We start from the raw sequence: 13,743 nt of genomic DNA on the forward strand, positions 1-13,743 counted from the left end.
GAAACAAGATCTTGCTTGCTTAATTTCTTGAAGTAATGTTTTTCTTGTTTTTTTCTTCTCGAAGGCTATGTCACGCGGCCGATTTTGATTTTGTGAACTGGTCAACTTTCTCACAACCAAGTATATTCTCGTATACGCAAATGCTATAAATCCAAAAGAAAGACAAACTTTTGTCAATGGGTATATCCCAACCTGTCCGTACACTGTATGAGGTGCGTAAAATGAAAGGAAATTCCAACGCAGAACCACAACCCAAGAATATCAACATCTTTCTCTTTGTTGCTAGGGTTGTGTAAGCGTAGGGATGTAAGAGAGCAATGTATCTGTCTGCAGTCATAACAATCAATGTGAATGTTGACATTCCAAGTGGTAGAAGTACCGACTTTAGTGCAAAGATTGCAACAAAACAGTTCGAAATCCCTCCCAGTCCGCTCGTCATAAATATGATAAACAGAGGTATTCCCAACATACCAATCGTTAAGTCAATCATCGACTGAATAAAAACAATAAAGTAGCAAGGTTTGTTGTACAGTTGAAAAGATCTCCAAATCGTTAAAATCGCAACAGCATTGAGTATTATTGTAAGAATTATCAACATAATATTAATAGCAATGGCAAAAACATGATTGAGAAAAATTTTGTTTGATGGAAGTTTTTTAAAGATATGATGCGAATTCCCTAAAAAGTTGCAACTGATTTCATAAATTTCCTCTTCCACCGTCGCATTCATGTTGCTTGCATAAGTTTAATAAGGATATGCTGATAGAAGTGAAAATGAATAAGGGCATTATCGTTTAAATTGCTCGCATTGTGTTGGCGTAACTTACAATTAAACTTGCCTTATATAGGTCGTGCGGTTTTGCAGTGGATGCTAATTCAATATGCAGCAAAAATGCAGCTGAAATGATACAATTAAACATGCTGTATGCAATTTTCAAATGCACATGCATGTCTCACTGCTAAAATTTCATCCTAATTCGCCAGAATATGTCCATTTGAATGGTAACGTCGGTACTGTAATGCAAATATTTGAATTTTCGAATTCGTTTTCCAATTTTTTCGAATTCGTTTGTCCCAAAAGTTCAAAAATCCGTTTCAACCTCTAGTGGAAAAAAGCGAAAACGGTTTTCGAATGATCAAAATGACTTCTTCTAAAAATAGGGGCTAGAATGTCACATTCAGGAACGATCATTAATTTTTCATTTGTTATTGCGGCAGACGTTGTAATGTTTAAAATGGGCGCGTGTTAACAATTTAAGCTCATAACGGATTCACCAGGTAGACAATTGATCAGAATAAAGATTTTGTTTCTTTTCACTTCTGGTTTGATTTCCTAAATTTGCTTTTTCACCGCCATACTAATTTGGCTTTGGGCTTGTTTAAATTGGGAACATAGAGGAAAGTGAAAAAATCGTTCAAATTTATTGAATTAACAGGTAATTATGCCTAAGGTTTATCAGTGGCGTAGCCAGCTGACTATTAAGTCCCACTATGCAAATTTTATGTTCAATTATAATCATTATTTTTTTCTTCAGAAATTAATGGATTTGAATTTGAAATTAGCAATATCCGACTAAATCATCGGATTCAGCGACTAACACTTATTAGAGAAATTTTATTAGCGACTAACACTTAGTAAAGAGATTAGCATGGATATTTTATTTTTGCTTATATGATTTATATGATTAATAAAACTATCGCCTTTTGTAAAATCATACAGATCCAATGCACCTTCATTTCTCTGGAGAAAACACGAACATGTTTTTATACTGATTGTTTTCCCTTATTACAGATTACAAATGTTACTTATTGATTCAAATTAATCGGAGCGGAGCATGGTGCGAGAGTACTAATTCCGCTTGGATATTTACACCCATGCACGATGTACAAATGTGAAATCAGATCTTTTATTTTTACTTATATGATTTTAGGTTTGAAATTTCGGATCGAATCCGAATGATTGCTAAGTTTATAAAACGTAGTAGGTACAAGAGACAAAATTTATCAAGCTAAATGCAATTTAAAAACTTATAACTTATCCCACATCGGACTCTCAAATTCGTATGAAAAGATGTATATTAATGAAAGTTTTACACAAAGAGCAAAAGAGCTGTTCTACCGCAGTGCCTTTTTTAAGAAATTTTCACTGGGGGGGGGGGGCAATGCAGTAAAAAGGCGAAACGCAAAGTAAGCCGACAAGGTTTGGCGAACGCGCGAGACAGAAGGAATCCTATATGTTTAAATGCAAACAATAATTTTAACTGTAGTTATAGTAGTACAGCATTTAGGAAAAAAAATTGGCTACAAAATCTCTTTGTTTATAAGTTTCAAGACATGGCCTTGCACTGCGTCGGTCTTTTTTCCTGCATGAAAAAAGATACAACGGCTGGCCTTGCATGGGTCATATAAAGCGGTAGGAACACCGTTCTAGGCTATAATCATTCTATCATTTAAAGTTTTCTGATTTGTGGCGAGGTTTAGAAAGCTAGCATTTTATTCGATTGATTCTATGAAATCTATCGCTACTGTGAAATATTTGTCGAAGAACATTATGCATTACATGCAAGATGGCTGTGGAGAAGGATGTATGGAAGGGCATAATCTCTTTATCAAGTAAATCAACAGCAATTCTCAGAGCAATACTGTGTCGTAAACGTGGGCAGAAATATAGTTACTGGGGAGGCAAATGCAATTGCCCCCCCCCAGATATATAGTTAAAAAAGACAGAGTTTAGACGAAGTTATAACTTTAAAATTAATATGTTTGGGCCAAATACGAAAAGCTTTACTTGAAGAAAGAAGATGAATCCTGACCAATTTCATTTGGCTAAGCGAGTGATTTCGAGAAGTTTAAAGGCCGTTTAAATAAGCTTAGTACACTTCGTGTGGTTATTTATTCTGAACTACGTTTATAATTATAAATAATTTGATCTACCGGAAGATATATTCCTCTTTCATGGTCTAGCTGATGCCGAATTTAAGCATATGTTATTTGAATTGCAAAATGTCAATGATATCAATATTTGGAGCTTGTGAAAGGTACCTTAATTCCCTTTGCTATTTTCTGGGGAATATTGATCCTAAATTCTCTTTCATTGCTCTTTCTCAAACTTGGCTTAAAACCTCGGAGAACGTCTTTGAAATTTCTGGTTATAACTTTTTTCATAATCACCAATATAATAATAGTACAGGTGGTGGCGTTGGATATCTTTCAGCCAATCTGAATTACAAAGTGCGCAAAGATTTAACTTATAATAATAAAGAGTGTAATAAGTCTTTGTTTATAGACATCATCAAATCTAGAGAAAAAAATGCTATTGTTGTTATTGTTTAGTAAAATATTGATGATCTCCAATCAGACCTGAAATATAATGGGAGAGAAAATAAGATCTGTTTTATAATGGGAGACTTAAACCTGAATTTATTGACGTGTCAAAACCATAATCTAACTTATGAATTTATGGATATCATGTATTCTAATTTGTTTTCGCCATTAATATTACACGCCCCACAAAATTACTTCTTATAAATTATAACGCCACATTAATTGATAAGATATTTTTCATATAATCTGAATAATTGCCTTTTTAGTTGCGTGTTTTTTAATGATATATCTGACACTTGCCAATATTTTGCTTATCTTTTTTAATTTCAATAAAAAGAAGGAATAAACTTTATAATAAATATTTGAGGAAACCTAGTTACAAAAATAAAGAAGATTATGTCAAATTTAAAAACAAATTGGCCATTCAATTCGAATAGCTAAGCGTTTATATTTTGAAGCCAAATTAAAGCTTGCAAATTCTGATATCAAAAAGACATGGCAGATTCTGAAAGATGTCAAATAGAAATAAAAGACAAAGTAAATTACCCTCAATTTTTTCATCTAATAATCAGGAAATTGCCCATCCAATGGTGATCACTTTTGTGATTATTTTACTAATATTGCACCTAATCGGCTGGCTAAACAAATTCCAACTACACATTACCTCGATCTTGATAACTCTGCATATCACAAAAACCTCATCCAATAATTGTTTATAAAAACACGCGGTGAACAATATAAGCCAAAAGCCAAAATAATAAATTCATATAGAGACCCTTCTACCATAACCGCAAATATTTGTGGTAATCATCATGCATATAGGAACGGTAAATATAGGCGTCTTTTAAATCTATTGTCATAACAAATTCATCTCCATTTTAAAAGTATATAATTTTATATATATACTTGACAACGGTGTTCAAAGACTTTAAATTTATGACGGGTGGCATCTCGCCCGACTTCTTAGGAACGAGAAACAGATTTGAAAGGATTCCTCCTTACTATATCAGCATCTACGAATAGCAATCTTTTGTAACATCTTACTAACTTCCAAATCAAGTAAATCAATACTTCGTGTTTAAACTGCCGAAAATATAAAACCTGACGTCCTAACGATAACCCAGGCGCAATGTATGTAATATCCAGGGATCAGAAGTTATCTTAGACCAATTCGTGGTTAATAGTTTTATAATCAGCCAGCTATCTGGGGTTGACACACAACTGGGTTGCTTATATTGTGCGAATTAAGAGTGTAAATAAATATTTACAATGCATGAGTTACATTTGTGCCATAAGTTATATTTACGCCACTTGCCACCTTTCACAACATGACAGCAACGATTGAGCCAGATGGCTTATAGATCTGGTGAGACAAAAATACCTTTTTAGGGAAATAAGACAATTTTTGTAAGCGGGGTCCTGAAGATCTTGTTGCTCCGGCTCCAGTTTTAGACTAGATGCACGTGCATGTATATATTCAAATTGCTTGGATGTTCATGCATTGGCATAACGAACAGAGGATGGTGTCTTTCATGAGGTATACTTGGTACTCTGGGGTCCCTTAATTCGCTGTTTTCACGTTTTGCTCATACTATGATGTTTCGTTATCTATTCCGGCCTACAATGACTGCGGACCTTATTTTAGTTCTCGTCCTAACCCTACCGAACGCGCGTTAGGTCACTGTATTTATGTCTTCAAATATTAGCTAGGGGATTTCAATTGTTGTATCATTTGGATGTCAGACTGCATTAAAGACAACGAGCTGAAATACTGAACTGCTTTCTGGTCCTCGCCCTAGGGTGCGGTCCTTTACTTTGAATGGATTTTAATCAGTAGCTGCTTCGGACGGAAGATTAGCTGAAGATTAATAGTTGTAGAGTTATATGGAAAACGTTTTTATAGATAAATGAGTTTGTCAGCATGCATATTCGCTCTGTGCAACTGCCAAGTTTCAGCGAGCAGTTATCGCCTGGGCAACACATTTTTTTTCATGTAAATTACCTTTCTGCTTAAAAAATTGGCTTGTTAGTCGATATTAGATCTTTGTGTTCGAATAAAAAACGAATATCCGGCATGAATGTTTAGTGGTGCTCATTTATACACCATCTATGTATATGTAGTGCAATAACTTACTAAAATTATTCTCCGGAATGCGAGAGTTTCAAAATTCAGTGAGCTTCCAATCAAACGGAAAAGAAATCCAATAATTAGGCATTAATTCGCTATTAAATTTGCAAATATAAAGACCAACGGAAAATGGAAAGCTTGAAATTGAAACACGAGCCAGTCTGTATTCGCGATTTTGAAATTTTCGCTAAAGATTTTTTACCACAGGCCGTATATGATTTTTGCGCCTGCGCAGTAAATGACGAGCAGACAATATCGGAATCAACTGCAGCTTTCAAACGGTAAGACTGCAATTTCATACTTGTTTGAGTTTGACAGAGCTGTCAGCAAAGAGTAATTTAGCTTAGGAACTAGCAAACTCATTGCTTGGATATTCTAAACGTTCTAAACAAGACAGCTAGGGCCTTCCTTAAAGGAATTGTTAGTTGGGGAGACAGGCATGCACAAATTGTTCCTAACTAGAAATTGTTATTTTGATGATGTATGAGTTTGTTTGGGGTCAGTGGTACCTCCCCTGGAAATAAATATTAATTTTATTGAAAATACAATGAACTTCAACCCTGTTAGAGAAAGCATACAAGTTTGTTTGGGGTCAGTGATGCCTCCCCAAGGGAATTATCTGTATTTTTCGGTCTCTGATTTGCTTTCCTACATTTTGGAGAATGAGACCATCTGAACAGACTAAGCTTTGTTGAGACAAGAATATCATTTTTTTTCTAAACATAGCAATTATCTAATATTGACACTTATATATAAATCACTACTGCACAGCTAGGGTTCAATATATAAAATCACTGCAAAGTTATTGCACTTTTTTATTTGAAAAAAATATACATTTTTTTGTAAACCATGTCTAAACTTGACCTTGAGATCGACTATGGGATTCTGTAATACTATTGGCAAGTACAAGGTAGTAATTGCGGACGTCGTTAATCGAGCAAGGTGACGGGTGAGTACGTCCGGTTCACTTTTTACATCTTTGATCTTGTGCCCCTCTCGTCGGCTTTGCAAACAAGTTGAAAATTACAGACTTAAAAATGACGAACTATTTGGTTTTCACAGAACTTGCTTTCGCTTAGAAACAAACTACTGCGATTGTATAAATCACAATCAGAACGCCTGACAATTTTAACCCTTCTTATAGTATTCCTGTGAAAAAGATCTGCATAAATTGCAATGATAATTGAACCTGCTGGGCCAAAAATGTTGTTGTTTTGAATGCTTTGTAACTTTAACCGATATTATAGCTAGATTTCAAACTTGTTTTCTCAGGTTGAAAATTTTACCTCGAGTTCTAAGAAATGTGTCTGCTATTGACATGTCAACATCGATTCTTGGTAAAAAAATTGAAGTACCATTTTGTATAGCACCGACTGGCCTGCAAAAACTTGCGCATCCCGACGGGGAACTTGCGACAGCTAGAGGTTAGATATTGTTTGAATGTTTCAGTAGTTGACAAGCTTTGATGGTTGATCATCATAAAGTGTAAACTATCAGTTTTTTTTGTCTTACACAAATATTTGAAACAGGGGACTAGGGACTGGCCCGTACTTAAGGGCAGGATTTTTTCACGCAATGTCTCTTTCTATGCTGGTATGTTATTCTAATGTCATTCTTTACGTGATCAAAAGTAATGCTAATTCGAAAATTTCTTTAGTTACACGGCTGTTGTAAATTGTAATCATTGCACACACCCCCCACTTCTCTCTTCAGATTTTGAGAAATCTCAAAAGGGGTCTTTAGAATAACTGAGGGGGCGAGTCCTCCCCAGTGCCCCCACAGGCGACGCCATTTTAAATGAAACGAGACACTATTACAATGACAATTTGCTAGGGTAAATGACCTACGTGAAAATACACCTCCAGCGGTTGAAAACGTGAACTGCAAACGTCAAACAGCAAACTTTCAACGTATAATATCACTAATAATTTTTACCTGCTTAAAAAATAAAGCTTTTTCATTTCGCGTCAAACATATTATAGTTTCCGTGTTTGGATGGCCTTATCCAAACACGCGGGAATGTTGCGAGAAGAAAGAAAAGTGCGCGAAACACGAGCTTTTATAAAATAACAACGACAAGGCCTGAATTTAAGTTTAAACTCCTTAAAACTTTAAATTTACGTGTTTGGATGGCCTGATCCAAACACGGGCTTCGACCAATCAAAACACGCGTTATATACATGTTATTTTATAATTATTATTTCGTTTCTTCCGAAAATGGAATTTACCTGATAGCCTGATAGGGTTAAAAAAAGCTAATGAATATTATTATTGTCTCAACCGCAGCTAGCTCCCGAAATGACACATGCATGACCCTGAGTTGCTGGTCGTTGACAAGGCTTGAGGACGTCGCCTCAGGCTCTGATGGACTAAAATGGTTCCAAACAGACATTCTAGCAGATCGAAATGTTATAGCGAGCCTCATTGGACGTGCAGAGGCTGCAGGGTATAAAGCCATCGTTTTGACGATTCACATGCCAATCTGTGGTAAACGACACTCCCAGATTCGCTCCGTGTTAATCTTACCGCCACTATCTAATGTGAAGGAGGCATTCGTTTCGAGTGATATGTTAGAGATTGGTAATGGCTCTATAGACAAAATTCACGATCGATCAGCTACATGGGACACAATCATTCCCTGGGTAAAGTCTATTACATCATTACCAGTGGTGTTAAAAGGAATACTTACCGCCCAAGATGCAAAACTAGCGGTAAAATTCGGTGTTGATGGCATCATTGTTTCAAATCATGGAGGTCGACAACTAGACTGTGTTCCCGCGACGGTATGCACGATGTGTCCTAATTGTATTATGTAATTTATGATAATTTACTGTAATTCATAATTTATGTATTATTATATAATTTATGAAACTACATACTTTATGTTAATTTTTAATTTATTAATTCATAATTTATATAATTTATGTAAATTATATATCCTATAAACTTTACAGGATCCCGCTTTACCCTGATTGAAGAGAGAAAGTTATCATTTGTGAAGCAAAATATATGTTAATACCATGTGCGAGCATCTTAAAAATTGATTGCGCTATTTCAAACTCTATTTGAAGGCAGAATTACTTTATATCTCTGTTTAGATTGAAGTCTTACCGTCAATAGTGACTGCCGTCGGCCATGATATCGAAGTGTATCTAGACGGTGGTGCAAGGTTTGGTTCGGATATTTTCAAAGCCTTGGCTTTTGGAGAAAAAGCGGTATTTATCGGAAGACCGATCCTATGGGGTCTTGCCTATCAGGTAAAAACCATAAATTAAATGAACGAACAAGAATGATTTGACGTTGAATAGCATTGAGAAGTCGGTGTAAAATGAAACAAAAGCAATCGAAAATAATATGAGAAAATTGTACCTGTAATATACTGCATGCAATTACCTTTTTCGAAGCATTCGATTTTTAGATTTTTTTCAGGTATTTAGCTACATCAGTATACCAGTGCTGTAGGTTATTACAGAATGACACGTGACGGAAATCGTTGGGAAATATTTATGAATATATTATTAAATATATTTTCGGATTCCTAAAGTCCATTTCTCGAACCCTCCCACATTATGTCTTTGATAAAACTGACTTAAACCAGCCTCTATCAAAAACGACAAAGTTTTTTTTATATTTATAAAGGGTGAAGATGGAGTGCATAAAGTTTTAGAGATACTTAAGGAGGAGCTTCAAATCACTATGACACTTTGTGGTAAATTCTTGTTTTTAAATTTATTGATTATATGAAATATATGTGTCAAAATAAAATGCATTTTCAAAGTAGCGGTAACATACGATGTGAAATAAAACCAGAAGCGTAGCCATAAAAAATGAAATTGTTTGACATTTTGACATTGAATTGACATTTTGTCCATTTTGCAAAGTTTCAAAAGTAAAAAAATCAGACTTGGATTGTGTGATCTGTGCGCAAATCAAGAAAAGCTCTGTGCTTCGGTCTGTTCAGTCCTGTTATTCAAGTGGTCTTAGAATCCTAAATATGAATAGTTTCATTTTTTTAAGGTTGTGCAAGTTTGAAGGATATTGTTAAAGACATGGTGGTCCATTGAATCATTGTACCATTCGAAGTTATAAATATCCAATATAAAATGAAAAAAACTGTAATAGATATAGCATATTATGGCGTAGCAAACAATGTTTTCAATCTATCGCCCGAAGAAGCGCGTCTTGCCGAAAACAAATGTTTTCGACACATTGGAAAGGTTTCTTAAAATCACAAATTATTATCAACCTGCCATTGTAAGATAATAATTATTTATATTATATAGGGCCCAAATTGTATGAAAATACCCTTGCCTTTTAAATGTAGTAGTGACAGAAGGAATGTTCTGTTTTCATAACAATCAAATCTAAATAATGATAGAAATTTACCCCTTCGCGCGCACAGACCTGTCAAGAAATTTTCAGCTCATATATTGTTCTTGTCTAGTGAAATGTAGGAAAACAGATTTATTACATTGATATTGAATTTGGTCAAAGCGAAATTGCTGTATATTTATATATTATAATGATTTCGCTGATATTCACAGCTTTCTATAGCTAAATCTTTCAAACTGTAAATTACATATTATTTATATACTAGTTCACAATCTATACAATGCTAGCAAGAAAAATCTGGGTAATGCAAATAAACAATACAACAAATGAGAATATGAATAGGCTCGAAATTCTAAATCGATTTGACGGGCGATTGCGAATATATGCTAATAACTATATATATGACTCAAACCCAGGTTAAATATATACAGCTAAGAATAACATAGTTAAAATATCGGACCATTGCTTATATGAACTTATAGTATTGTCAGAGTGTAGTTTACATCAACATTAACATTGGATAATTTACCTTATTACAGTACACTTCTCAACTCGTCAAAAACCTCAATAGCAAAGTTCCTCGACTACATGTTATTAGTGTCATGAATAAGCGCCCGCATTCAAAACAACTCTACCGGTTTTTCTGTTGTTGCTTTAATTCCCATAAAAAGAACTACATTCGACTTCAAAACGCTGGCCCAGATCGGTCATGATCGGTGATCGTCCTTCGGAAAAGAAGGTTCAAAGACAACTCTAGGCTTTAGATCGATCAGACAAAACCTCCAGAACGATCAGAATTTTGGTCTCCATGGAGACTCCCAATGGCAATGGGCCAATAAGATTGATGATAAAACGCCCCCAAAAAACCTCCAGAACGATCACCACACCTCAAGAACAAGCAAACCAACCCCCCAAAACGATCATAACGTCAAAAATAAACGAACGAATGATCGAATTGATTCGGCAAGTTTAAATGTGAATTCAAACGAACATTTCGCACGCGCTAGTTTGAGTTAATGTATTTAAATTCATTATTTTGAAATAGGGATAATTATTATGCAACTGCACGATTTTAAAACTGGAGCGTGTTCTAAGATATATTTCGACTGATATTAGTGCCGAAAATTTTATGTTAGTCGCGTGATTGCAGTGACTACCCTTAGATCATTATGCCATCGCCTGTTAAACAACAGCATTTCGCAGCAAGTTCAAGGGTCATCGTTTCCAGCTTCTGTCGCTCGCACCATGCCAGAGAATTCTCCTTGAACTTGGCCTTCAGTTGCCCAGGTGCCAGGGTTTGGTTGCTTTGTCATGCCGGATTTATAAACTCAATTTTCCTCATTAGAAAAAGAAAATTGTCGCGTTCAAAAATCAGTCGAGGTGTAACATAAGGCTTCAGAAGTTGTATGAGACGTCTGATGTTATTATATTTCATGGTAATTAATAATTTAAAACCATTTACCATAACGCTGACTATTGATGACTAATTTAACTCCCCGAAAAAGTTAAGAATCTTGTCCTATTTTTGCTATTTTTTTTCACAAAAATATGAGGGTAAACTTTGATGCCTTGAAAATATACGGCCGTTTCGAGTTGCTATGACTACAGTGCATCCACGCCCCAAAAAATATTTCCATACTTCTTTTCTCACATACCACGTACCATCCAAACCCCCAACCCACATAGATTGAAAATATTTATTTATTTAATATCGGATAGTTTATGTATCAATACCAACGTAAATTGCTTCCTGTTTGTTTTGAATTTCCACTCCTAACCGTAAGTCCAATTCATAATTACAATACTCATCAATCTAGATCATTTACTGTCCCTTACTGTCGGACAAACATTCGTTTATTTTCTGTTAATTATCATGGTCCAATATTCTTTAAGACGTTGAATCTTGATATACGTAATTCATTATCTAGTTCTATAGTTTGCAATCTAAGCTAAAGTCATTTTAAGCTAAAGTGCTTTTGCTTGATAGTGTTATGATATTATGAGGTAGCCTAAAGTTTTTACAAGACTTATGGTTACTATTTGGACTTCTCCACCACACTTGTGTTTTCCTTTTTTGTACATATCAAATTTTCGTACTTGTCATTTTACATTATTTAAATAAATATATTTATTACAAATACGGCCGTTGCGAGTTTCTATGACTACAGTGCTTCCACGCTCAGAAAAATATCTATCGTCGTAAAATACATTCAGTATCTAATGTTACTTTTCCCTAAATATCACAAATTTCATAACGTTACGATAGTCCAATACTATGGAATTTAATATCCTTGTAGAAATGAGGATTCAACAATTCGAGGAAAAGGTAGGTAGCTACCTTAACTTTATCTTTATGAAAAAGGCGAAATGCGGCCATGAGTACATTTATATTTTATATCAATTATTTTTTATTGGACCTTTGTTAAACTTATGTACTTACACAGAAGAAATATGTGTACTGTGCTCGGTAGCAACTGTCTTGGGCGTTGGGGTACGTTTTCTTTGGAAAATATGCTTAAAGGATTTTCTGTATGTTTGGTCCATCCAGGCGTAAATTACTGGATTAATAACACTGTTGAGGAATGGAAGAGTGTGGATTGTAGCAATGAGTATTTCCATCCGATACCAGTAGCTCAACGAGTTATTGTCGTTATCGGCAAAAATTGGGTAAAAACTTTCCAACATCGCCCAAATGAAGAAGGGACCCCAGCAAAATATGAACATTCCCACGACAATGAACAACATTTGAATAACTTTTAGATCCTGACGAATGGTACTTATTCGCATATTCTGGTTGTGGAATGTCTGACCCAGCACTCCATTTCGTAGCATCTCTCGTCGCTTACGAGCAACAAGGAAAATGGAAACGTACATTATCAGTATCACCGTGGAAGGGACGAAAAAGGCACCAACTGACAAACAAACGTAAAAAATGTTTTCTTTGTTGCGATCAGCCGGACACATCATGGAATCAGTTACAATGAACCCGGAGCTTCCTGAATAAGACGTGGCAGAGAAGGTAGAAAGAGCAATCGCAATGAAAGCAATCATGAAAATAACTTTCAGCGATGTTGCTGTTGTCATTTGCGATCTATACCGAAATGGTTTGGCTATTTTCAGATATCGGTCGAAACTGATGAACGTCAGGGTTGAAATGGATATCGTGAACGCGAAAGTGTCCATCCACACCATGGAACGACAAAGATGAATGGATATTGCGGATGTATATCTGTCAAGATAAAGTTGATAGACAGTAACTGGTGCGACAAATATACCAACCAAGAGATCAGCTGCAGCCAAATAAGCAATGAAATATTTACTAGGTTGATGAAGACATTTTTCCTTCCAAGTGGCAACCAACACTACTGTATTTCCAAGAATGGTGGTTATACCGAAAAAAATTATCAGAACCTTTGCTGATAACTTAATTCGGAACATAAATTTTTCCCAATCACTGCTCATCCAATAGGCCATTTCTATTTCGAATTCACCTGTATAATTATGCATGGCAGTGGTATTGTTTGACAGATTCATTTGAAAACACGGACCTAAAGACATTGAATAGTGAGTTTAGTTAAAAAGAAACTTTACTTGTGAATATAAACATTTTTAATCCCAACGGCACAAAACCCTAAACATGGTGAAAAAAGACAATAGTCTGATCAAGGGTCGGTTAAAATCGTTGAAAATTTTTAAAATTTCAATGCCAGAAATCACGGATATGCAAGGGATGTGGAGATCGTAAAAATATTGCATGGATATTCTTAGATTCCTGAGATTTGATTGAATCATCATGAATGTAAAATTTGCCCGGGTTGTTTCTTGTAGACCTAGCCATATCGAAGTTCCTAACCAGGGATATTGTTTGGCGGTTTATGTCAACTCGTTTTTTGGATATTTTTATGTTTTGTATGGCACGTGATAAATGGCTAAAACTGTGGTTTGCAAAAGCAGGAAGA

At 35.2% G+C, this 13,743-nt stretch overlaps 2 protein-coding genes across 2 annotated transcripts in view; one reads left to right on the forward strand and one right to left on the reverse strand.

The window, feature by feature from the left end:
• Positions 1 to 5,581: 5,581 nt before the first annotated feature.
• Positions 5,582 to 9,516, forward strand: LOC114542036 (hydroxyacid oxidase 1-like). The gene is made up of 6 exons (XM_028561787.1): positions 5,582 to 5,733; positions 6,725 to 6,876; positions 7,739 to 8,235; positions 8,551 to 8,709; positions 9,092 to 9,161; positions 9,470 to 9,516. Exons 1-6 carry the CDS (start codon positions 5,582 to 5,584, stop codon positions 9,514 to 9,516), a joined length of 1,077 nt encoding a protein of 358 aa, XP_028417588.1.
• Positions 9,517 to 12,220: 2,704 nt separating this feature from the next.
• The window catches only part of LOC114542037 (trace amine-associated receptor 5-like), a 5,735-nt gene continuing 4,212 nt past the window's right edge, over positions 12,221 to 13,743 (reverse strand). The window contains exon 3 of the mRNA XM_028561788.1: positions 12,221 to 13,332. Coding sequence (XP_028417589.1) covers positions 12,221 to 13,332 — 1,112 coding nt within the window. The remainder of the gene's footprint in view (positions 13,333 to 13,743) is intronic.

The sequence above is a fragment of the Dendronephthya gigantea genome, unplaced genomic scaffold (genome assembly GCF_004324835.1).
Source record: "Dendronephthya gigantea isolate DGI-Jeju-01 unplaced genomic scaffold, DenGig_1.0 000329F, whole genome shotgun sequence".
NCBI lineage: Eukaryota > Metazoa > Cnidaria > Anthozoa > Malacalcyonacea > Nephtheidae > Dendronephthya > Dendronephthya gigantea.